Source organism: Plectropomus leopardus, chromosome 8, assembly GCF_026936395.1.
Source record: "Plectropomus leopardus strain MGB_pleo_1.0 chromosome 8, ASM2693639v1, whole genome shotgun sequence".
NCBI classification, from domain to species: domain Eukaryota; kingdom Metazoa; phylum Chordata; class Actinopteri; order Perciformes; family Serranidae; genus Plectropomus; species Plectropomus leopardus.
The window spans coordinates 20376968-20403514 of NC_142183.1; the positions used below are offsets into that span (position 1 = coordinate 20376968).

Below are 26547 nucleotides of genomic sequence, written 5' to 3' on the forward strand. Positions count from 1 at the left end.
CTGCAGTCTTACATTTTAAAGCAATGTGGGAATGGAGGAGAGTTGTCAGAGGGTACTATTTAACAAGATAGCAAATCAACATAAAACCCCTAATGAGTGCCATGGTTAGTAACCACAAAGTCTGTATTTATATTTTCCTTACCTCTCCAGATGCCCTCCGCCTGTCAGGGAGCACTAGTGTATTCGCATGGCTGCCAGGGACTATAGTAGATCCTATACTCATTCTGGGTCCAACTAACATGTACCGTTTGTCTCCAGATCTGTACTGGATGCTGTGACACAGTGTCCCATCATAATTCGTCTCTTGTAGATATTTTGAAGTATAGTCTGTGGATTTGGAGCACTGCATTGCAATCAGCACAATGATACTGATAATGAAAAGTACAGAAACTGAGCCCAAAGTTATCATCAGGTAAAATGTAACATTGTCCTCCTCGTCAACTTTGGTTGCACTTTTAACATCAGCAGCAAAAGCTTCTTTGGGCTCCACAAGTTTGACAATGACAGTAGCTGTTGCTGAGAGTGAGACGTTGCCATTGTCTTTGACCAGTATGACCAGTTTATGCTCAGCCTCGTCTGTCTCTGTGAATGAGCGAAGTGTTCTGATCTGTCCTGTATAGCGGTCCAAACCAAAGAGACTGTGGTCAGTAACTTCCTGCAGTGAAAAGAGTAACCAGCCGTTATATCCTATATCAGCGTCATAGGCTCTGACTTTAGTCACCAAGTGTCCTGCGTTGACATTGCGGGGAATCTCCTCCACACCTTCAGCAGAACCGTTGGAGCTGACTGGATACAGGATGACTGGAGCGTTGTCGTTCTGATCCAGAATGAACACGTTCACTGTGACGTTGTTGCTTAGTAACGGAGTTCCAGAATCTGTGGCGACAACTTGGAACTGGAAAGTTTTCAGAGTTTCAAAGTCGAAACTTTTCAGCGCCAAAATATCTCCGGTTTCAGAGTTAATATTTAAAAATGAAGTCAATTTGTTATCTCCGCTTGCTTCCCTGAAAATATGATATGAAATTAGAGCATTATCCATTTCATCACGATCAGAGGCTTTTACCGAAAATACAGAAGCTCCGGGGTTGTTATTTTCGGTGATATAAAAAACATAGGGGCTTAATAAAAACTCTGGAATGTTGTCATTTACATCTGAAACTATGACGCTGATGGTCTTTTCCGTTGAAAACGCCGGGTCACCTGTGTCTTTTGCAACAATTGTGATATCATATTGGGAAATTATTTCCCTGTCCAACTGTGAACTGGTTACCACAGCGTACATGTTTTCTTGCAGTGATGGAGATAAAGTAAACGGCACTTCTTTTTTGATTGCGCAAATGACTTTGCCATTTATGCCGGAGTCTAAATCACTAACACTAATCAGGGCTACTGTAGTTCCTGTCTTTGAGTCCTCCTTGATAGAGCTAGAAAATGATGTCACGTCTATCTCAGGTGCGTTATCATTAACATCAATGACAGTTATCGTGACACTTTTATCAGTTGTTAGAGGAACTTGCCCCCTATCAGACGCCTGAATGTCAATTTCATAAGTTTTACTTTCCTCGAAATCTATCTTACCGGTTACTTTAATTTCACCAGTGTTTGCGTCGATGCTAAACACATCCATTAATTTTGAATCGACTTCCTTACCAAATGAATATATTATTTCACCATTTGCACCCTGGTCAGAATCTGTTGCATTTACCTGAATCACTACAGTGCCAACCGGAACGTTTTCTTTAAGAGTGGCAGAATAAAACTCTTTAGTAAACACTGGGGAGTTATCATTAACATCTAGCACATCCACAATTATCTCTGTAATGCCAGACTTGGCCGGTTTTCCTCCATCAGCGGCTGTTAGACGCAGCTTATGTTTCCCGGCTGTTTCTCTATCCAACTGTTTCTGCAGAACTAAAAATGGTACCTTTCGGTCCTCGCCTCTATCCTTCACATCTAATCTAAAATAATCGTTATGGCTGAGTTTGTATTGCTGAATGGAGAACTGACCTACGTCGGGGTCGCGCGCAGCCTGTAGTTGAAATCTCGCCCCTGGTAAGGCCGACTCAGAGATGTCAAGCCTTTTCTCTTTCTCAGGAAAAACAGGCGAGTGATCATTTATATCAAGTATTTCCACTGCCACATAATGGATCTCCAGCGGGTTTTCTAGCACGGTTTTAAGATTGATCAAACATGGGCTGGTCCGGTCGCACACCTCCTCTCTGTCTATCCTTCTTTTCACATACAAGATACCATCATTTTGATTCACTTGAAACAGGGGCTCATTTGAGCCTGCTACAATGCGATATCCCCTGTCCTTGAGTGCACTCTTGTCTAGTCCCAAATCCTTAGCTATATTCCCCACGACGGTTTCATCTTGAACCTCCTCAGCTATCGAATATCTGATCTGTGCATAAGCTCCGCTCCATAAAAGATCCAAAGCAACCATGAAGACAATCCAGTACTGTCTCTCCCTCCACGCTTTGCGTCCTCTTTGTTCCATGACTTGACGGTGATGAAGAACAGTCCATTCACTACGTCCTGATATCAATGAGACTTAACGCCTCATGTTTCTAAACGATGTCCAACGTCTGTTTTAACAGAAACTGGTAAAAATAAAACACACTCGTTGCTGCCAATCACGATACGTTCGTAAGTATGCTGCTGTTCGAGTAAAATGCAAGTGCTCAATCGAAATAAAGCTCGTGACGTAAAGGGCTGCTAGATCCACAAAATCACTGAACTACACTGACACCCAGCGTTGAAATAGTAACTCACACAAATTCCAATCGTTAAGTGCTCAGAGAAAAGGAAGCCCATAGCCTGAGTTTTTGAAAGAGTGTAAAGTCTTCAGCACACTGTCTAATCTTGGCCTTTCTATTTGTATTTCAGGTAGACTAAGAAGGATAGACACTGAATGATATCACTCTAACACTTAACTCACTGCATTGCATGCATTTGATACAAGCACCATTCAAATATTAAAAATCGCATCGCAAACGCGCCACCATCACAACAAATGAAGCTGCTGTCAAATATGTTGTAGTACAAAGTAAAAAGAACCATAAAGTTTGTAACCGTTAAAAGACATTGTTAGCAAGATGTAGAGGGACAGTCAAGGCTAGAGTTTTTTTCTCTCGCTAATTGATGAAAAAAACGTCTCACACCAAATGAGGGAAAATCTTGCTAAACATTAATTGTGCCTTTCAAGGTTTAGCAGTTTTCAAACTCAGCACATGTAATACGTTGATTCATACTGCCCATATAGCCATCAATGTTATTGTCAATGACATTTCAGTGAAAGTTGACTGCTGATTTATTTTTAAAAACTATACAATTATAACCGATTGGTGGGATTATGGGCTAAGAAAACATTGTTTCATACCACTTACAAAAATATCTGCAAATTTTTTCCCGAATTTCACAACTTCAGCACTTCGGACAGCGACAACGGGATTTTGTACAAGAATAAAGTGCTGTTACCGAATAACGTCAACAACCACGCAAATACGTTTTAGGCTCAACCTTATACAGTCAAATCCACTAACTTTTATAGCCATATAGTTGTTGAACATCACAAAGGTCTCACGTAAAAAAAAACAAAAAACGTAGTCATTAATTAATTCATCAATCAATTGGAATAAATGAAAACGCAACAGGCACTCCCCTAGTCATTGGTACTTATGTGTACAATTCTAATACAAAATTAAATAATATTCAACTACTCTGACTCGTAGGTCTTGGACAATGCTTTGGACACAGCTAAGTGTGCTTCGTGCATTCAGAACAGCCTTAAAGAATTGATCTTTCTTACCTCACCAGATGTCCTCCTCCTGTCAGGGAGCACTAGTGTGTTCGCATGGCTGCCAGGGACTATAGTAGATCCTATACTCATTCTGGGTCCAACTAACATGTACCGTTTGTCTCCAGATCTGTACTGGATGCTGTGACACAGTGTCCCATCATAATTAGTCTCTTGTAGATATTTAGAAGTATAGTCTGTGGATTTGGAGCACTGCATTGCAATCAGCACAATGATACTGATGATGAAAAGCACAGAAACTGAGCCCAAAGATATCATCAGGTAAAAAGTAACATTGTCCTCCTCGTCAACTTTAGTTGCACTTTTAACATCAGCAGCAAAAGCCTCTTTGGGCTCCACAAGTTTGACAATGACAGTAGCTGTGGCTGAGAGTGAGACGTTGCCATTGTCTTTGACCAGTATGACCAGTTTATGCTCAGCCTCGTCTGTCTCTGTGAATGAGCGAAGTGTTCTGATCTGTCCTGTATAGCGGTCCAAACCAAAGAGACTGTGGTCAGTAACTTCCTGCAGTGAAAAGAGTAACCAGCCGTTATATCCTATATCAGCGTCATAGGCTCTGACTTTAGTCACCAAGTGTCCTGCGTTGACATTGCGGGGAATCTCCTCCACACCTTCAGCAGAACCGTTGGAGCTGACTGGATACAGGATGACTGGAGCGTTGTCGTTCTGATCCAGAATGAACACGTTCACCGTGACGTTGTTGCTTAGTGACGGAGTTCCAGAATCTGTGGCGACAACTTGGAACTGGAAAGTTTTCAGAGTTTCAAAGTCGAAACTTTTTAGCGCGGAAATTTGTCCATTTTCACCGTTAACATTTAGGAAGGATGTAAACAAATGTTCTCCAACTCTGTCCCTTGCTATATGATACGAAATAAGAGCATTACTACCCTCGTCGTCGTCACGGGCTGTCACTGATAAAACAGACGCTCCCGGGTTGTTATTCTCAGTTATGTAGAAAGTATACGGATTCTGTGAAAACACTGGGCTGTTGTCATTCACATCTGACACAGCAATATTTATAGTTTTTTCTGATGATAAGGATGGTTCACCTGCGTCTCTTCCTACAATTGTTACAGTATATTGGGGTTGCTGTTCTCGATCCAAAAGGCGTTTTGTTACCAAAGAATACATGTCATTCTGTAAAGATGGGGTGAGCGAAAAAGGAAGATCTTGGCTTATGTAACACATAACTTTTCCGTTGAGACCAGAGTCTGAATCTTTTACACTAATCAAGGCCACTGTGGTTCCTGGTTTTGAATCTTCCGGCAGCGCAGGTGAAAAAGATGTCACTTCAAGCTCTGGTTCGTTATCATTTATGTCAGCAATATGTATAATAACGCTTTTTTCCGTAGCTAGTGTAGCCGCACCCTTGTCGGATGCCTGAATATCAATTTCGTATCTGCTACATTCTTCGTAATCTATGGACCCTGCTACCGTGATTTCTCCGGTCACTGAATTTAAATCAAAACGTGCACGTGCCTTCGAATCCACGTCATTGCCAAATGAATATACAACTTCACCATTTGAGCCTTCATCCAAATCTGTTGCATTCACTTGAATCACAGTTGTACCAAGAGGGGAATTTTCTTTTAATTGCACGGTATATGACTCCTGGGTGAAAACTGGGGGGTTGTCATTGACATCGGAAACATCAATAATTATTGTCAAGTTACCAGATCGTGGAGGTTTACCTCCATCAGTGGCTGTCAGAAGTAATACATGGGTCTTGGCAGATTCTCTATCAAGGGGCTTTTGAAGAATTAAACTTGGAGTTTTACGATCCTCACCACGATCTTTCACCTCTAAGCGAAAATGTTCATTCTGACTCAACTTATACTGCTGAACGGATAATGATCCACTATCTGCATCATGCGCAGCTTGTAGCTGAAATCTTGCTCCTGGTAACGCAGATTCGTAAATCTCTAACAGCTTTTCATTTTCTGTGAACCTTGGAGCGTTGTCGTTAACATCGAGAATCTCCACTGCTACGTAGTGCACCTCCAGTGGCTTTTCTAACACGGCTTTTAAGTCGATTAGACAAACCTTGCTTCGCTCACACACCTCCTCTCTGTCGATTTTTCTGTTCACATACAAGATCCCATCGTCCTGATTTACTCGAAAAGGTGGCTCTGTCGTTCCGTACACAATACGGTACCCCCTCTCTTTCAGTGTGGTCCGATCAACACCCAAATCCTTCGCAATATTTCCAACAGCGGTTCCTTCTTTTATTTCCTCGGAGATGGAATATCGCAATTGCCCCGAAGCTCGACTCCAAAACGTTACCAAAAACATAATGTAGGCAACCCACTCTGTCCGCTCTCTCCATGTCTGCCGTCCTCTTTGTTCCATGATGTGAAGATGAAAGATTACAAAAAAAATCTTTCGAACAGCTATACTCGCAAAATAATGCTAAATCCCCTTGTCACATTTGTTGTCACAATCCAGCCACTGTTCACCAGATAATTTGATTTATTTAAAGCTAATTTATGTATTCAAGCCGTCAGCGGGTATTCGGTTCTGTCAGTTGTGTTTTTTGACTTTAAAAGGGAGGGGATGGGTCTATTGGCTATGGCGAAAAACATCTGAAGGCATTATTTGTTATTACACTGACACCAAGTGATCAAGAATCACACTGCAGTTCTGTGTGGAAAATCAAAGCAACGTGTTTTCAAAAGTGGGCTTGCAAGAAAAAGAAAACGTTTTAACAATGAAGAAAAGCAGCCTGTCATATTCCCACTCGTAGAGCCTTATAAAGCAAATACCATGCAAAGATGTCACACTCATTTAAGAGACAGTTCATGGAGACAAACGCTTTTCTTGACATTAAATTACCAATTATCACCATGCATCAAATGAGAGTGCATTTTGCCAAAAAAAGAGGGACTAGCTGAAGACTGGTTCAGCACCACGGACAGAGACAGGCTGCACTCAGTCAAACCACCACTTCTTTAAACGTATACCATATGAATATGGCTAAAATTGCCATTGTAAAACATTCAGCAAAGCTTTCTCTAACCATTAAACCTATGTGAATGTTTATCATAAAGAAATGTATCCCACCTGCTTCATAACCATGAGCATAAATCATTTCGATTCCGCAAACATAGAATCAGAAAACGTATCACATTTGTTGTAGACTAGCATGCTCTGAGAGCATGTGGTTAAATTAAAATGTATAAACCCAAGCGAATGTTTTTCACAAAATATAAATAAAATAAAATAAAATAATAAAAAGGCAAAAAAATAGTTACAGGGGAAAGAGTCAAACTACTATCTTACCTCTCCAGATGTCCTCCTCCTGTCAGGGAGCACTAGTGTATTCGCATGGCTGCCAGGGACTATAGTAGATCCTATACTCATTCTGGGTCCAACTAACATGTACCGTTTGTCTCCAGATCTGTACTGGATGCTGTGACACAGTGTCCCATCATAATTAGTCTCTTGGAGATATTTAGAAGTATAGTCTGTGGATTTGGAGCACTGCATTGCAATCAGCACGATGATACTGATAATAAAAAGTACAGAAACTGAGCCCAAAGTTATCATCAGATAAAATGTAACATTGTCCTCCTCGTCAACTTTAGTTGCACTTTTAACATCAGCAGCAAAAGCCTCTTTGGGCTCCACAAGTTTGACAATGACAGTAGCTGTTGCTGAGAGTGAGACGTTGCCATTGTCTTTGACCAGTATGACCAGTTTATGCTCAGCCTCGTCTGTCTCTGTGAATGAGCGAAGTGTTCTGATCTGTCCTGTATAGCGGTCCAAACCAAAGAGACTGTGGTCAGTAACTTCCTGCAGTGAAAAGAGTAACCAGCCGTTATATCCTATATCAGCGTCATAGGCTCTGACTTTAGTCACCAAGTGTCCTGCGTTGACATTGCGGGGAATCTCCTCCACACCTTCAGCAGAACCGTTGGAGCTGACTGGATACAGGATGACTGGAGCGTTGTCGTTCTGATCCAGAATGAACACGTTCACTGTGACGTTGTTGCTTAGTGACGGAGTTCCAGAATCTGTGGCGACAACTTGGAACTGGAAAGTTTTCAGAGTTTCAAAGTCGAAACTTTTCAGCGCCAAAATATCTCCAGTTTCAGAGTTTATGTTGAGAAATGATGTCACCTTATTTTCATAGCTTGCATTCCTAAAAATGTGATACGAGATAAGCGAATTTTCTCCCTCGTCAAGGTCAGAGGCTCTTACAGAAAACACAGAGGCTCCTGGGGGGTTGTTTTCGACGATGTAAAACGTATAGGGGCTCACTAAAAACTTGGGACTGTTATCATTCGTATCTGATACAATCACGCTTATAGTCTTTTCGGATGTTAAGGCTGGTTCACCTGCGTCTTTGGCGATTATTGTAATATCATATATTGATTGTTCTTCCCTATCAAGCTCTGACTTTGTGACAACAGCAAACATGTGGTCTTGTATTGATGGGTTTAGTGTAAAAGGGCTATCTTTGGCGACATAGCTAATTATTTTCCCATTTATCCCGGAGTCTAAATCAGTTATGCTGATAAGCGCCACGGTTGTTCCTGGTCTAGAATCCTCTGAAACGGCACTTGACAAAGATGCCACTTCGATCTCAGGAGGATTATCGTTTGTATCTCCAATTTTAATGATCACACTTTTATCTGTTCGGAATGGAATATTTCCCTTATCAGAGGCCTGTATATCAATGTCATAACTGTCTTGATCCTCAAAGTCTATACGACCTTTTACAGTGATCTCCCCAGTAACAGAGTCAATATCAAACAGGTTTCGAATTTTATCTTTCACATCACTGCCAAATGAATAAACAACTTCCCCATTTGGACCATCATCCAGATCAGTAGCATTAACTTGGATGACTGTTGTGCCGACTGGAGCATTCTCTTGTAGCACGGCGGAATATGTGTCTTTGATGAACACTGGCATATTGTCATTAACATCTAGGACATCTATGTATATTTCAACTGTGCCTGTCTTTGGGGGATTTCCGCCATCTACAGCCGTCAGAATCAGTTTGTGACTACGTTTGGTCTCTCTGTCAAGCTGCCTCTGTAGTTGTAAAATTGGAGTTTTACCATCTCTCCCACGATCTTTAACTTCTAAACGAAAATGGTCATTCTGGCTGATTTTATACTGTTGGACGGAGTTTGTGCCACCATCAGGATCGTGAGCATTTTGTAACTGATATCGTGCCCCAGGTAACGCGGACTCTGAGATCTCCAGCCTCTTTGTTTTCTCTGGAAATGTGGGGGAATGGTCGTTTAAATCTGTTATCTCTACTGTGACATAATGTACTTCTAGTGGGTTTTCGAGAACAGTTTTAAGATTGATCAAACATACACTGCTCTCTTTACATACTTCCTCTCGGTCAATTTTATGGCTTGCATAAAGGACTCCATCATTCTCATTTACCTTGAAAAGAGACTCAGACGAGCCGGGCATAATACGAAATCCCCTCTGCTTCATCAAATTGAGGTCAATTCCCAAATCTTTAGCTATATTCCCAACAAAACTTCCCTCTTTGAGCTCTTCGGATATAGAGTATCTCAGTTGTGCTGAAGCTGCTCTGAAGAAAATGAGCAAAACCAAAACGGCGAGTAAATGCAGTCCCCGTCGCCATGCCTCCTGTCCTCTTTGTTTCATGTTTTGTGGTAAAAATACAAATCCAAACGCGTCCAACACTCTCCACATGTCTAGATTTGCGTGTCAACCATAGCACAAAATATATGTATGTCGTCTTTGAATGTATTTTACAAAATACAAACACGGTCACCGAGCGATTACTCCCGAGTCCGCCAGGAAACGTTGTCTAACCAGACTGGACGTAGTCGGGGCAGACTCATGCGCGTCATGCGCCGAGACGCTGTAAGGCGTTATACTAATAAAGTACTGCCACCTTGTGAATGTATGCGATAATATATTTTATCGCTTCAAAATGATCATCACTAAATGTCATTGTATATGATCAGGTGTTTTGAATAAAATAGTTGCTTATGTGGGTTAAGCTTAAACCAGTTTACAGCTCCAGGGCAGAGATGACAAAATAGATCCTCAATAGTATAGGAATCTATATAGGAAATACAAATATTTACTCACCTCTCCAGATGTCCTCCTTCTGTCAGGGAGCACTAGTGTATTCGCATGGCTGCCAGGGACTATAGTAGATCCTATACTCATTCTGGGTCCAACTAACATGTACCGTTTGTCTCCAGATCTGTACTGGATGCTGTGACACAGTGTCCCATCATAATTAGTCTCTTGGAGATATTTAGAAGTATAGTCTGTGGTTTTGGAGCACTGCATTGCAATCAGCACGATGATACTGATGATAAAAAGTACAGAAACTGAGCCCAAAGTTATCATCAGATAAAATGTAACATTGTCCTCCTCGTCAACTTTAGTTGCACTTTTAACATCAGCAGCAAAAGCCTCTTTGGGCTCCACAAGTTTGACAATGACAGTAGCTGTGGCTGAGAGTGAGACGTTGCCATTGTCTTTGACCAGTATGACCAGTTTATGCTCAGTCTCGTCTGTCTCTGTGAATGAGCGAAGTGTTCTGATCTGTCCTGTATAGCGGTCCAAACCAAAGAGACTGTGGTCAGTAACTTCCTGCAGTGAAAAGAGTAACCAGCCGTTATATCCTATATCAGCGTCATAGGCTCTGACTTTAGTCACCAAGTGTCCTGCGTTGACATTGCGGGGAATCTCCTCCACACCTTCAGCAGAACCGTTGGAGCTGACTGGATACAGGATGACTGGAGCGTTGTCGTTCTGATCCAGAATGAACACGTTTACTGTGACGTTGTTGCTTAGTGACGGAGTTCCAGAATCTGTGGCGACAACTTGGAACTGGAAAGTTTTCAGAGTTTCAAAGTCGAAACTTTTTAGTGCGGAAATGTGTCCATTATCAGAATTTACATTCAGGAAAGATGTAACATCATTCTGTCTGGCAATATGATAAGATATCGCTGCATTTTCATTCACATCTTTGTCCGTTGCGCTTACAGAGAATACCGACGCTCCGGCAACGTTATTTTCTGACAGGTAAAACTGCAATGGATTTTGAGAGAATTGTGGTCCGTTATCGTTTACATCTGATATCTGAATTTTTAGTGTTTTGAAAGTAGATAAGGGAGGTTCACCACAGTCGGTGGCTTTTATTGTTATTACATAATGTGACACCTCCTCTCGATCCAAAAATCCCTTCGTGACAACTGAATATGTGTTCTCCTTATAAGAAGGTTTTAACTCAAAGGGAACTTCCTCGCTTATGTGTGAAATAACTTTCCCATTAATACCAGAGTCTTTATCCGTTACACTAATAAGTGCAATAACTGTGCCAAGCTTTGAATCTTCAGACACTTTATTTGACAGGGATGTGACTTCTATTTCTGGTGGATTATCATTGACGTCTTTTATCTTTATTATGACTCTACACCTGCTTGTTAATGGAGGTGTTCCTTTATCGGATGCCTCAACATCTAGTTTATGAATGTCTGATTCCTCAAAATCCACGACTCCTTTCAATTTAATTTGTCCACTTATACTATCCAAATCAAAAATCTCATAAACTTTACGTGGTAGTGTTTTGCTAAGGCTGTACTCTATTTCTCCATTATTCCCTTCATCCGGATCTACTGCATTTACTCTTGTAACAGTCCTACCAAGTGGAACGTTTTCATATATTTCTATGTGGTAAGTATCTTGACTAAACAACGGGCGATTATCATTGATGTCAAGGACAACAACTGAAACATTTAGTGTCCCTGATCTTTGAGGTTTACCTCCATCCACTGCTGTAACAAATAGCAAATGTGTATTCTGTTTTTCCCTGTCCAAGGGCTTCTTCAGCACTAGATATGGTATCTTATCATCGTCGCTTTGATTACTTTCTATTTCAAAGTGATCATTTGACGTTATTGTGTATGTACGAATAGAGTTCATTCCCGCATCTGGATCACGGGCCGTGTGAAGTTCTAATCGCGTTCCCGGAGATGCGTGTTCTGCTATTTGAAATTGTTGTTCTTTTTCAGGAAAACTGGGGGAGTGGTCGTTTACATCAGTAATTTCGACAACTACATAGTGTACCTCTAATGGGTCCTCAACAAGGATTTTCAGTTCAATTAAGCATGCACCGCTCCCCTGACACAGCTCCTCTCTGTCGATTTTCTTACGGATTTGTAAAGCACCGTTGTCCGGGTTTACCTCGAAAAAAACATCTTTAGATCCAGACACCACTCGAAATCGTCGATCAATCAAAGAGGCCTTTTCCAGACCAAGATCCTTGGCAACATTTCCAACAACCGTACCGTCTTTCATCTCTTCCGGAATAGAGTATCTTAATTCAGCCAATGCCTGCTTTCCGAAAATCATCAGTAAGGAGAAATGAATAACAAACCAACAGCAGTCACTTGAACGACGTCGTCTTTCAGTCCCCATCATTATCCAACAACACATGTCCACATACGAGAGCCTGTTTCAGCTGCGAATCAAGTGTCTATATCCGACCCGTTTATTATCGCATGTTTAGAATAAATGCAAAACCGTCTCATCCACCACGCATCCGTATATGAAATGCATCCTCTGCTGCGAGGTACCAAACAAAAGCTTGGGGGAGGAACTGCGTCATTTATGGCCGTATTGGTATAACAGTGACACCAAGAGGGCAACGACTAGGATGAGTTAAAGTTGTTAAAATGTTACATGATATTAATTGGTCAGAAAGATAAAATCACACCAAAAGCGTAGACATGCAGGTTGTGAAAACACACACACACACACACACACACACACACACACACACACACACACACACACACACACACACACACACACACACACACACACACACAACACACACACACACACACACACACACACACACACACACACACACACAGAAGAAAAAAACAAACAAAAAAACCCCATCACCATAAGGTGTAATGCGCCATGCTATAGACGGGGCTCTAATATGCTTAGAACTATGTAGGCTATCTGTTTTCTTTCTCCGCGCCACACGCAGAAAAAATCCATCAATGATTGAAATTCTATACCCAGCAATAATCTCAATGGTTAACACTTTTGCGTGGTAAAAACATGAAGTGTCAGGGTAAAAAAACAAACAAACAAACAAAAAAATAACTTAGCATTGATGTTCTATTGTTGTTAAAGCTTTGCTCGTACTGTTGTCAAGCACCATGGATAGCGATTCCAAGCAGACTCGCAACCTTTCACTGACTTAACCATGATATTTGTGTCCTTCATTATTATACAATTTTCTCAATGATGTTAAATACTAATACAAACAACCAAAAACATATCAGTGTAAGCAGGGCATTGTTTAGAACTGTATTACAGTTATACATGATTCACGGCAAAGCTCTTTCCACAAAACAGACCACAATTAAGTAAAGCATTAGCTTTTTCTATTTTCACACAACGAGAGAAGCATAATTTATTTCGCTATATTAAAATAACTCTGGTGTTAATATTGACGTGGAGACCGTTTACAAGAGAGTCTTCGCACAAGAGGAACTAAAAGATAAGGTGCGTCAGACAGAAGTTCTTGCAAACAGAAGCAGGACGCCAAGTCCAGCATTGTCTTTTATCGAGAGCTGACACTCGCACCTGCTCGTCTGAAAACCAAAGACATAATAGTATATGTCACAAACATGTCTCAACACCAATTAAACATGCTGATAAAATATCACAATGCCACGAACCTCAAAAATGTCACACATGTGAACTGAAAACGCCACATTTGTTGCATTTTAAGGTCTTACCTCTCCAGATGTCCTCCTCCTGTCAGGGAGCACTAGTGTATTCGCATGGCTGCCAGGGACTATAGTTGATCCTATACTCATTCTGGGTCCAACTAACATGTACCGTTTGTCTCCAGATCTGTACTGGATGCTGTGACACAGTGTCCCATCATAATTAGTCTCTTGTAGATATTTTGAAGTATAGTCTGTGGATTTGGAGCACTGCATTGCAATCAGCACGATGATACTGATGATAAAAAGTACAGAAACTGAGCCCAAAGTTATCATCAGATAAAATGTAACATTGTCCTCCTCGTCAACTTTAGTTGCACTTTTAACATCAGCAGCAAAAGCCTCTTTGGGCTCCACAAGTTTGACAATGACAGTAGCTGTTGCTGAGAGTGAGACGTTGCCATTGTCTTTGACCAGTATGACCAGTTTATGCTCAGCCTCGTCCGTCTCTGTGAATGAGCGAAGTGTTCTGATCTGTCCTGTATAGCGGTCCAAACCAAAGAGACTGTGGTCAGTAACTTCCTGCAGTGAAAAGAGTAACCAGCCGTTATATCCTATATCAGCGTCATAGGCTCTGACTTTAGTCACCAAGTGTCCTGCGTTGACATTGCGGGGAATCTCCTCCACACCTTCAGCAGAACCGTTGGAGCTGACTGGATACAGGATGACTGGAGCGTTGTCGTTCTGATCCAGAATGAACACGTTCACTGTGACGTTGTTGCTTAGTGACGGAGTTCCAGAATCTGTGGCGACAACTTGGAACTGGAAAGTTTTCAGAGTTTCAAAGTCGAAACTTTTCAGCGCCAAAATATCTCCATTTTCCGTATTTATGTTGAGAAATGATGCCACTTTATTTGCTTGAAGTGCATCTCTGGGAATGTGATACGAAATAAGAGCATTTTCTCCCTCGTCACGATCAGACGCGTTCAAAGAAAACACCGACACTCCTGATGGGTTATTTTCAGTGACATAAAAATTATATTGGCTCATTGAAAACTCCGGACTATTATCGTTTACGTCGGATACAACAACTGTTAATGTCTTTTCAGATGTTAAGGATGGTTCACCTGCGTCTTTGGCGATTACTGTTACATCATAAGTCGATTTATTTTCCCTGTCAAGCTGTGACTTTGTCACGACAGCGTACATGTTGTCTTGTATTGAAGGCGTTAGTGTGAAAGGGACATCATCTTTTACAAAGCTGATAACTTTCCCGTTCACTCCGGAGTCCAAATCGGTAATGCTAAGAAGTGCCACCGTTGTTCCTGGTCTAGAATCCTCTGAAATTTTGTTTGACAGTGACGTCACCTCAATTACAGGCTCATTGTCATTTATGTCTTTAATATTTACAGTAACGCTTTTATCCGTTCTAAGTGGAACAGCACCGTTGTCGGATGCTTGGATATCAATCTCATAACTGTCATCCACTTCATAGTCCAATTTTCCTTTTACACTTATTTCACCTGTTATTGGATCAACGTCAAACAGCTCAAGCACCATTTTATTAACATTACCGAAAGAATAGCTCACATCTCCATTTAAACCATCGTCCATATCTGTGGCATTTACTCTTATGACTACTGTCCCAATTGGTGAATTCTCACTTATCTCTACAGAATACACATCTTTTGTAAAAACTGGCGCATTGTCGTTCACATCTAAAACATCGATAACTATCTCAATGGTTCCTGATTTAGGAGGTTTACCTCCATCCAGGGCTGTAAGCAGCAGTTTATGGCTGCTAGAGGCCTCTCTGTCTAATGGGCTTTGTAACTGTAAAATAGGCACTTTACCATCTTTTCCGCGATCTTTCACTTCTAACCGAAAATAATTATTAGCACTAAGTTTATACTGTTGAACGGAATTCACACCCCCATCTGCATCGAGAGCAGCATGCAACTGAAATCTGGTCCCCGGTAAAGTGGACTCTGAAATCTCCAGCCTTTTGTTGTTTTCCGGGAAAGAGGGCGAATGGTCATTTATGTCTAACACTTCCACTGCGACATAATGAATCTCGAGAGGGTTTTCTAACACGGTTTTAAGGTTTATCAAACACACACTCGTCCGCTGGCATATTTCCTCGCGGTCAATATTACGATTCACATATAAAATGCCGTTGTTTTGGTTTACCTGGAAAGGGGGTTCAGTGGAGCCAGATACGATACGAAATCCCCTTGTTTTTAATATGTTTGGATCTATTCCCAGATCCTTTGCTATATTCCCAACGGCAGTCCCTTCTTTGATCTCTTCCGATACAGAATATCTTATCTGCCCAGAAGCTTTGTCGAAAATCAAACAAAAAGCCAGCACGAGGGCAACCCATTTGCTTCTTTGTCGCCAGGAGTCCTTCGCGCTTTGTTCCATCGTCTGGTGATAACTGATTAATCCAGTAAATACCAAGTGAACTTCAGTCTGTTTACATATCCCAGTTTAAAGAAGAAATCCCCACAATGCGTTCGGTTTGTATGGACGAAAAAATCGGCAGAACAAAATCACATTCGCGGCGTAATGATGTGCCGACTTGAGTGCCTCAGAGGCAGTTTCACAGACCTATGTAGACACAGCTACTGTGCCTATTTCTGGTTGTTTAGTGCCACCATGCGATTCTGTCACAAAAACGGATGTATCTCAGCTCCCACAATGTCCCAGCCGCTTTACATGAAGAGGCCATTCACTGGCCATCTCACATGACAACAGGCACATTGGGTTCACATATAACAAATGAAAAATCATTGTTGAAAGCGAAATACGGCTTCGTGGATATAGTATATTCTACGATGAGTCCAAAAACCATACAGCATAGTTTGCAGGAAAATGCTTTTAAACATGGAGGAACTAATATCCCTCTAAGATACTTTTTGAGACCAACGCCCGTCGTTTAAAGTGTTCATTGGCACAAAATGCTGCAGGATTTATGTGTATAGAAATGAAATTCTGTACACCAGCCTAAAAACCATTTCAAAAAATAAATGTTTCTTACCTCTCCAGATGTCCTCCTCCTCAACCAGGGTCTAATTGCGATTAATTTGATTGCCAAAAACAAAACAACAGAAGGACACCCGCCTCCCAGATTGACAATTCAGCACCATGGACAGCACAGTCACATCAGCAGGGATAAAACCGCAAATAAAAACACCAAGTGTCTCTTTCTATAACGTTTTAGACTAATATAGTTGAGCATTCTGTAAATGATTAAAAAAGAAAAAAGAAAATTACCTCTCCAGATGTCCTCCTCCTGTCAGGGAGCACCAGTGTGTTCGCATGGCTGCCAGGGACTATAGTAGATCCTATACTCATTCTGGGTCCAACTAACATGTACCGTTTGTCTCCAGACCTGTACTGGATGCTGTGACACAGTGTCCCATCATAATTAGTCTCTTGTAGATATTTTGAAGTATAGTCTGTCGATTTGGAGCACTGCATTGCAATCAGCACGATGATACTGATGATAAAAAGTACAGAAACTGAGCCCAAAGTTATCATCAGATAAAATGTAACATTGTCCTCCTCGTCAACTTTAGTTGCACTTTTAACATCAGCAGCAAAAGCCTCTTTGGGCTCCACAAGTTTGACAATGACAGTAGCTGTTGCTGAGAGTGAGACGTTGCCATTGTCTTTGACCAGTATGACCAGTTTATGCTCAGCCTCGTCTGTCTCTGTGAATGAGCGAAGTGTTCTGATCTGTCCTGTATAGCGGTCCAAACCAAAGAGACTGTGGTCAGTAACTTCCTGCAGTGAAAAGAGTAACCAGCCGTTATATCCTATATCAGCGTCATAGGCTCTGACTTTAGTCACCAAGTGTCCTGCGTTGACATTGCGGGGAATCTCCTCCACACCTTCAGCAGAACCGTTGGAGCTGACTGGATACAGGATGACTGGAGCGTTGTCGTTCTGATCCAGAATGAACACGTTTACTGTGACGTTGTTGCTTAGTGACGGAGTTCCAGAATCTGTGGCGACAACTTGGAACTGGAAAGTTTTCAGAGTTTCAAAGTCGAAACTTCTCAGCGCCGAAATTTGTCCATTATCAGAATTTACATTTAGGAAAGATGTTACATCATTATGACTCCCTTCTCTCAGAACATGATATGAAATAGCTGCATTTTCATTCAAATCTTTGTCCGTTGCGCTTACAGAGAACATTGACGCTCCAGCAACGTTATTTTCTGACAGGTAAAACTGTAAGGGATTTTGGTCGAAATGTGGACTGTTATCATTTACATCTGATATCTGAATACTGAGAGTTTTAACAGAAGATAAGGGAGGTTCACCACAGTCGGTGGCTTTTATTGTTATTTCATAATGTGACACCTGCTCTCGATCTAAAAATTCCTTTGTGACAACTGAATATATGTTCTCCTTATAGGAGGGCTTTAATTCAAAAGGCACCTCTGAGGTTATGCTTGATATTATTTTTCCATTGACACCGAAGTCTTTATCCGTCACACTAAGTAGTGAAATAACTGTGCCAGGTTTTGAATCTTCAGACACTGTATTTGACAGTGATGTGACTTCTATTTCTGGTGGATTGTCATTGACATCTTTTATCTTTATAATGAGCCTACACTCACCTGTTAATGGTGGTGTTGCTTTATCTGATGCCTCAACATCGAGTTTGTAAACGTCGTTTTCTTCATAGTCCACCAAGCCTTTAATTCTAATTTCTCCAGTTAATTTGTCCAACTCAAAAATGTCATAGATTTTTCGCCTCAAGGTTTTTCCTAAGCTGTATTCAATTTCCCCATTGGTGCCTTCATCAGGATCCGTTGCATTCATTTGAAATATTGAGGTACCGACTGCAACGTTTTCCGGTATTGAAATTTCGTAAATCTCCTGACTAAATATTGGACGATTATCATTTATATCAAGAACAATAATAGAAACATTCAGTGTCCCTGATCTTGGAGGTTTACCTCCATCAACTGCTGTAACCAGCAGCGTGTGTTTGTTCTTTTGTTCTCTGTCTAACGATTTCTTCAGCACTAAAAATGGCACTTTATCCTCGTCGCTTTGGCGGATATCTACTTCAAAGTAATTATTTGACGTTAAAGTGTATGTGCGAATAGAGTTAATTCCAGCATCAGGATCACGAGCAGTGTGCAGCTGAAATCGCTTTCCTGGCAGTGTATGCTCAGCAATTTCAAATATCTGTTCTCTTTCGGGGAAACTAGGAGAGTGATCATTTACATCAGTAATTTCTACAATGGCATAATGTATTTCCAGCGGGTTTTCAACAAGGATTTTTAGCTCCTTTAGACATGCACCGCTGCCCTGACAGAGCTCCTCTCTGTCAATATGTTTATGGACATACAATGCCCCATTATTGTGGTTTACTTCAAAAATAGCGTCCTTACTTGTAGACACAACACGGAACCGTCGAGCAACCAAAGAGGTGATGTCAAGGCCAAGATCCTTCGCAACATTTCCAACAACAGTTCCCTCTTTTACCTCCTCAGGAACAGAGTACCTTATCTGAGCCAAAGCCTGTTTTCCGAACAGCAGCAGTAGAGCCAAATAAAAAGCCAACCAGGCGCAGTGCTTTGTCCGAGTCTTCGTGTCGGTCCTCATCGTTATCCAATAACACATAAACCCACAGGCGCTGTTTACTTCGACAAACAGTTATTTATGTCTAACTTCCTGAAAATCGCATATTTGCAAAACGCGATGCGTTTTTCCCACGGCTGGTGCATTTGATTCAAACACTTTCTTTGCTCTAGAAGGAAACAAAAGCCTTGCAAGGGGAGGGACAAAGTCGTTTGTGGTTTCCTGATGTAATAGTGACACCCAGAGGTAATAAACAAACTTTTCTACATGCTCTGCTAAAACATGTTTGAAGTAATGCAGTCCTCCCGAGGGCATGTGCCAAGAGGCTTATTAATCAGTCATTAAAATAATACTATTTCTTATGTCTCTCCAACATTTCAATTCTGTTTGAAATTGTCATCAGGCAGACACGCTAATCCCCCCCACCCCTCACCCCGCATTAGAACAAACCTTTTTAGACAAAACTCAGAAAGCTTGTAATATCTTCAATTTTTCAGTTCTCGTCTCGAAGTTGAAAAGGTCATAATACTGCCAAAAACTGACATATTTGCAAAGTTAGACCAGAGACACTTTTGGGGTGGGGAAAATGTAAAATGTTTCATTTCAGCACCATGGACAGCGGTCAGAATGACGGACAGCGACTGTGTTCTTTACAAGGGATGAGCTCTTTTAATGACTTTTAAATATAGGAATATTCATCATGGCCATATGTGTGCATTTATGAAAGAGGCAAACAGTGAGAGTAGCAGAAAGCACAGCGTGGTTTTGTGGACGGCGCCACCTTCCCACCCCCAGCGTTTTGCTAAAAAAAGTTGACCCTTTAAAACATAAGTATTCTCAATTGGCTACTTTCTATTTCCTGTTGGAGTGTTTGCCAATTAATGCAGTAGCCAACTGGAAATAAACAGGGACCTAATGAACAGCAATTAAACAGTCTGTATTTGGTACTGCTGTCTTTCTAAAAACTTTTAGAGACACAATAAGTAGCAAACTTGGGGCAAAGTACAAATACAGAATCTTACACTTGTGAAATAATTTAATAAAACTTTGTTCTTCAAGTCTTACCTCTCCAGATGTCCTCCTCCTGTCAGGGAGCACTAGTGTGTTTGCATGGCTGCCAGGGACTATAGTAGATCCTATACTCATTCTGGGTCCAACTAACATGTACCGTTTGTCTCCAGATCTGTACTGGATGCTGTGACACAGTGTCCCATCATAATTAGTCTCTTGTAGATATTTTGAAGTATAGTCTGTGGATTTGGAGCACTGCATTGCAATCAGCACAATGATACTGATGATAAAAAGTACAGAAACTGAGCCCAAAGTTATCATCAGATAAAATGTAACATTGTCCTCCTCGTCAACTTTGGTTGCACTTTTAACATCAGCAGCAAAAGCCTCTTTGGGCTCCACAAGTTTGACAATGACAGTAGCTGTTGCTGAGAGTGAGACGTTGCCATTGTCTTTGACCAGTATGACCAGTTTATGCTCAGCCTCGTCTGTCTCTGTGAATGAGCGAAGTGTTCTGATCTGTCCTGTATAGCGGTCCAAACCAAAGAGACTGTGGTCAGTAACTTCCTGCAGTGAAAAGAGTAACCAGCCGTTATATCCTATATCAGCGTCATAGGCTCTGACTTTAGTCACCAAGTGTCCTGCGTTGACATTGCGGGGAATCTCCTCCACACCTTCAGCAGAACCGTTGGAGCTGACTGGATACAGGATGACTGGAGCGTTGTCGTTCTGATCCAGAATGAACACGTTCACCGTGACGTTGTTGCTTAGTGACGGAGTTCCAGAATCTGTGGCGACAACTTGGAACTGGAAAGTTTTTAGAGTTTCAAAGTCGAAACTTCTCAGCGCCGAAATTTGTCCATTATCAGAATTTACATTTAGGAAAGACGTTACATCATTATGACTCCCTTCTCTCAGAACATGATATGAAATAGCTGCATTTTCATTTAAATCTTTGTCCGCTGCACTTACAGAGAACATTGACGCTCCAGCAACGTTATTTTCTGACAGGTAAAACTGTAAGGGATTTTGGTCGAAATGTGGACTGTTGTCATTTACATCTGATATCTGAATACTGAGAGTTTTAACAGAAGATAAGGGAGGTTCACCACAGTCGGTGGCTTTTATTGTTATTTCATAATGTGACACCTCCTCTCGATCTAAAAATTCCTTTGTGACAACTGAATATATGTTCTCCTTATAGGAGGGCTTTAATTCAAAAGGCACCTCTGAGGTTATGCTTGATATTATTTTTCCATTGACACCGGAATCTTTATCTCTGACACTTAGTAGTGAAATAACGGTGCCAGGTTTTGAATCTTCAGACACTGTATTTGACAGTGACGTGACTACTATTTCTGGTGGATTGTCATTGATATCTTTTATCTTTATAACGAGCCTACACTCACCTGTTAATGGTGGTGTTGCTTTATCTGATGCCTCAACATCGAGTTTGTAAACGTCGTTTTCTTCATAGTCCACTAAGCCCTTAACTCTGATTTCCCCAGCTAATTTGTCCAACTCAAAAATGTCATAGATTTTCCCCCTCAATGTTTTTCCAAGGCTGTATTCAATTTCCCCATTGGTGCCTTCATCAGGATCTGTTGCATTCATTTGAAATATTAAAGTACCGACGGGAGCATTTTCATTGATTGCAATTTCGTAAATCTCTTGATTGAATATCGGACGATTATCATTACTATCAAGAACAATAATTGAAACATTTAGTGTGCCTGATTTTGGAGGTTTACCTCCATCAACGGCTGTCACCAGCAGCGTGTGTTTGTTCTTTTGTTCTCTGTCTAACGATTTTTTCAGCACTAAAAATGGTACTTTTTCCTCATCGCTTTGGCGGATGTCTACCTCAAAGTAATTATTTGACGTTAAAGTGTATGTGCGAATAGAGTTAATTCCAGCATCAGGATCACGAGCAGTGTGCAGCTGAAATCGCTTTCCTGGCAGTGTATGCTCAGCAATTTCAAATATCTGTTCTCTTTCGGGGAAACTAGGAGAGTGATCATTTACATCAGTAATTTCCACAATTACATAATGTATTTCCAGCGGGTTTTCAACAAGGATTTTTAGCTCAATTAGACATGCACCGCTGCCCTGACAGAGCTCCTCTCTGTCAATATGTTTATGGACATACAATGCCCCATTATTGTGGTTTACTTCAAAAATAGCGTCCTTACTTTCAGACACAACACGGAACCGTCGAGCAATCAAAGAGGTGATGTCAAGGCCAAGATCCTTCGCAACATTTCCAACAACAGTTCCCTCTTTTACCTCCTCAGGAACAGAGTACCTTATCTGAGCCAAAGCCTGTTTTCCGAACAGCAGCAGTAGAGCCAAATAAAAAGCCAACCAGGCGCAGTGCTTTGTCCGAGTCTTCGTGTCGGTCCTCATCGTTATCCAATAACACATAAACCCACAGGCGCTATTTACTTCGACAAACAGTTATTTATGTCTAACTTCCTGAAAATCGCATATTTGCAAAACGCGATGCGTTTTTCCCACGGCTGGTGCATTTGATTCAAACACTTTCTTTGCTCTAGTAGGGAACAAAAGCCTTGCAAGGGGAGGGACAAAGTCGTTTGTGGTTTCCTGATGTAATAGTGACACCCAGAGGTAATAAACAAACTTTTCTACATGCTCTGCTAAAACATGTTTGAAGTAATGCATTCCTCTCGAGGACATGTGCCAAGAGGCTTATTCATCAGTCCATAAAATAATACTATTTCTTTTCTCTAACATTTCAACTCATTTTGATATTATCATCGTTCATCATCATTGACGGCAGTCACAGGCAGATGCACATGTTTTTTTCCCACGAATAACACACACAACTCAAATTAAAAGGAAAAGAAAGACCCCAAGTACTTTTCAGACAAACCTCAGAGAGACGTTGACATTTTCAAATCTCCACGTTCAGTCTCGAAGTTGAAATACTCTAAATACTGCCAAATATTCACATATTTGCAGATACAGACCAGAGTTACTTTTTTTGGCTGCGAAAAAAAGTAAAATGTTTCATTTCAGCACCATGGACAGCGGTCACAATGAGGGACAGCGACTGTGGTCTTTACAAATGATGCGCTCCTTTGTGACTTGTAAATATTGGAATATTCATCATGGCCATAGGTGTGCATTAATATAAGAGGCAAACAGTGAGAGTAGCAGAAAGCACAACGTGGCTTGTGGAAGGCACTACCTTCCCTACCCCAGCAATTTGATAAAAAAAAGTTAACCCTTTAAAACATAAGTATTTTTCTATTTCCTGTTGGAGTGTTTGCTGATTAATGCAGTAGCTAACAGGAAATAAACTGGGACCTAAACAACAGCAATTAAACAGTCTGTATTTGGTACTGCGGCCTTTTTCAAAAACTTTCAGAGACATGGTAAGTGGCAAACTTGGAGCAAAGTACAAATAAAGAATTGTACGCTTGTGAAATCATTTAGGAAAACTTTGTTCTCAAAGTCTTACCTCTCCAGATGTCCTCCTCCTGTCAGGGAGCACTAGTGTGTTTGCATGACTGCCAGGGACTATAGTAGATCCTATACTCATTCTGGGTCCAACTAACATGTACCGTTTGTCTCCAGATCTGTACTGGATGCTGTGACACAGTGTCCCATCATAATTAGTCTCTTGTAGATATTTTGAAGTATAGTCTGTGGATTTGGAGCACTGCATTGCAATCAGCACGATGATACTGATGATAAAAAGTACAGAAACTGAGCCCAAAGTTATCATCAGATAAAATGTAACATTGTCCTCCTCGTCAACTTTAGTTGCACTTTTAACATCAGCAGCAAAAGCCTCTTTGGGCTCCACAAGTTTGACAATGATAGTAGCTGTTGCTGAGAGTGAGACGTTGCCATTGTCTTTGACCAGTATGACCAGTTTATGCTCAGCCTCGTCTGTCTCTGTGAATGAGCGAAGTGTTCTGATCTGTCCTGTATAGCGGTCCAAACCAAAGAGACTGTGGTCAGTAACTTCCTGCAGTGAAAAGAGTAACCAGCCGTTATATCCTATATCAGCGTCATAGGCTCTGACTTTAGTCACCAAGTGTCCTGCGTTGACATTGCGGGGAATCTCCTCCACACCTTCAGCAGAACCGTTGGAGCTGACTGGATACAGGATGACTGGAGCGTTGTCGTTCTGATCCAGAATGAACACGTTCACTGTGACGTTGTTGCTTAGTGACGGAGTTCCAGAATCTGTGGCGACAACTTGGAACTGGAAAGTTTTTAGACTTTCAAAGTCAAAACTTTTCAGCGCGGAAATGTGTCCATTATCTGGATTTACATTTAGGAAAGACATGATGTCCTGTTGAGTCCCTTCTCTCACAATATGATATGAAATAGCTGCATTTTCATTCAGATCGTTGTCCGTTGCGCTTACAGAGAAAATTAAATCCCCAGCAAAGTTATTTTCTGACAGGTAGAAGTGTAATGGATTTTGGTCGAAATGAGGACTGTTATCATTTACATCTGATATCTGAATACTGAGAGTTTTAACAGTAGATAAGGGAGGTTCACCACAGTCGGTGGCTTTTATTGTTATTTCATAATGTGACACCTCCTCTCGATCCAAAAAATCCTTTGTGACAACTGAATATATGTTCTCTTTATAGGAGGGCTTTAATTCGAAAGGAACATCCGAGGTTATGCTTGATATTATTTTTCCATTGACACCGGAGTCTTTATCTCTGACACTTAGCAGTGAAATAACTGTGCCAGGTTTTGAATCTTCAGACACTGTATTTGATAGTGATGTAACTTCAATTTCTGGTGGATTGTCATTGATATCTTTTATCTTTATAATGAGCCTACACTCACCTGTTAATGGTGATGTTGCTTTATCTGATGCCTCAACATCGAGTTTGTAAACGTCGCTTTCCTCAAAGTCGACTAAGCCTTTAATTCTCACTTCTCCAGTTATTTTGTCCAACTCAAAAATGTCATAGATTTTCCCCCTCAATGTTTTTCCTAAGCTGTATTCAATTTCCCCATTGGTGCCTTCATCAGGATCCGTTGCATTCATTTGAAATATTGAGGTACCGACTGCAACGTTTTCCGGTATTGAAATTTCGTAAATCTCCTGACTAAATATTGGACGATTATCATTTATATCAAGAACAATAATAGAAACATTCAGTGTCCCTGATCTTGGAGGTTTACCTCCATCAACGGCTGTAACCAGCAGCGTGTGTTTGTTCTTTTGTTCTCTGTCTAACGACTTCTTCAGCACTAAAAATGGTATTTTATCCTCATCGCTTTGTCGGATGTCTATGTCAAAGTGATTATTTAACGTTAAAGTGTATGTACGAATAGAGTTAATTCCAGCATCAGGATCACGAGCAGTGTGCAACTGAAATCGCTTTCCTGGTAATGTTTGTTCACCTATTTCAAACCTCTGCTCTTTCTCTGGGAAACTGGGAGAGTGATCATTTACATCAGTAATTTCCACAATGACATAATGTATTTCCAAAGGATTTTCAACAAGGATTTTTAGCTCCATTAGGCACACACCGCTGCCCTGACAGAGCTCCTCTCTGTCAATATGCTTGTGGACATACATTGCCCCATTATTCTGGTTTACCTCAAAAATAGCGTCCTTACTTGCAGACACAACACGGAACCGTCGAGCAATCAAAGAGGTGATGTCAAGGCCAAGATCCTTTGCGACGTTTCCAACAACAGTTCCCTCTTTCACCTCCTCGGGAACAGAGTACCTTATCTGAGCCAAAGCCTGTTTTCCGAACAGCAGCAGTAGAGCCAAATAAAAAGCCAACCAGGAGCAGTGCTTTGTCCGAGTCTTCGTGTCGCACCCCATCGTTATCCAAAAACACAAACGTACACACAGGAGGCTATTATTTCGACAAGCAGATACTTATGTCCAACCTGCAGAAATTAACATATTTGCAAAACTCGATACGTAATTCCCCCGGCTGATGTGTTTGATTCAAACACTTTCTTTGCTCTAGTAGGAAACAAAAGCTTTGCAAGGGGAGGGACAAAGTCGTTTGTGGTTTCCTGATGTAATACTGACACCCAGAGGTAATTACTGACAACAAAATATGTATTTCATTCTTTTAAAAAATATCTCTGAACGGATGTATTTGGCGTTTAAAAAGGGAAACCGATTCCAACATGATTTCATTTCAGCATTTCACCCTCCCCCCTCTCGCTTCTTCTGTCCATCAATAATGATCACTCTGTTCCTCCAACACTGCATAGCTGTTTGAGTTGGTCATCCGTTTTAGCATAATGGACAGGAATCACAAGTACTCCCACAGCATTTCCCATCTGACAACAAAAGTAGTTTACTGTTAAACCAACGAAGCCCATGCATACACACATCTCATTAGAGTTCTGCAACATCTACAAACTTTTCAATAAATTGTT

General features: G+C 41.1%; 4 protein-coding genes and 2 pseudogenes across 14 annotated transcripts in view; 1 reads left to right on the forward strand and 5 right to left on the reverse strand.

Annotated features, from left to right (window-relative positions):
• The window catches only part of pcdh2a39 (protocadherin 2 alpha 39), a 219855-nt gene that overhangs the window by 180776 nt on the left and 12532 nt on the right, over window positions 1–26547 (reverse strand). The window contains exon 1 of one of the 7 annotated variants that reach the window (XM_088081108.1): window positions 20194–22617. The exons of 3 other annotated variants lie outside the window; for them this stretch is intronic. In XM_088081108.1, coding sequence (XP_087937234.1) covers window positions 20194–22563 — 2370 coding nt within the window. In that variant the 5' untranslated portion in view covers window positions 22564–22617. Of the gene's footprint in view, window positions 1–142; window positions 2649–9907; window positions 12342–16800; window positions 19284–20193; window positions 22618–26547 lie in introns of those variants that run through there. 3 more of the 7 variants (XM_088081107.1, XM_088081110.1, XM_088081111.1) reach the window with 3 other exon arrangements.
• Window positions 1–26547, forward strand: part of LOC121947940 (fibroblast growth factor 18) — a 307943-nt gene that overhangs the window by 143096 nt on the left and 138300 nt on the right. The gene's annotated exons all lie outside the window — the stretch shown is intronic.
• Window positions 3684–6345, reverse strand: LOC121939027 (protocadherin alpha-7 pseudogene; annotated as a pseudogene).
• LOC121939026 (protocadherin alpha-3-like) lies at window positions 7091–9614 on the reverse strand. Its single transcript, XM_042482177.2, has one exon. It carries the CDS (start codon window positions 9500–9502, stop codon window positions 7091–7093), a length of 2412 nt encoding a protein of 803 aa, XP_042338111.2. The 5' UTR covers window positions 9503–9614.
• On the reverse strand, window positions 13363–16142 carry LOC121937806 (protocadherin alpha-3-like). Its single transcript, XM_088081409.1, has 2 exons — window positions 13594–16142; window positions 13363–13446 (listed from the first exon to the last, which is right to left on the reverse strand). Exons 1-2 carry the CDS (start codon window positions 15946–15948, stop codon window positions 13363–13365), a joined length of 2439 nt encoding a protein of 812 aa, XP_087937535.1. The 5' UTR covers window positions 15949–16142.
• On the reverse strand, window positions 23034–26128 carry LOC121964152 (protocadherin alpha-8 pseudogene; annotated as a pseudogene).

Bases quoted from the DNA above. Each gene is read 5' to 3' on its own strand.
- LOC121937806 (XM_088081409.1), bottom strand. From the start codon at position 15,948: ATGGAACAAAGCGCGAAGGACTCCTGGCGACAAAGAAGCAAATGGGTT. The intron at 13,447-13,593 runs GTAAGACCTTAA...TTTGGTTTTCAG, and splicing joins GGAGGAGGACATCTGGAGAG to ACGAGCAGGTGCGAGTGTCA.
- LOC121939026 (XM_042482177.2), bottom strand. From the start codon at position 9,502: ATGTGGAGAGTGTTGGACGCGTTTGGATTTGTATTTTTACCACAAAAC.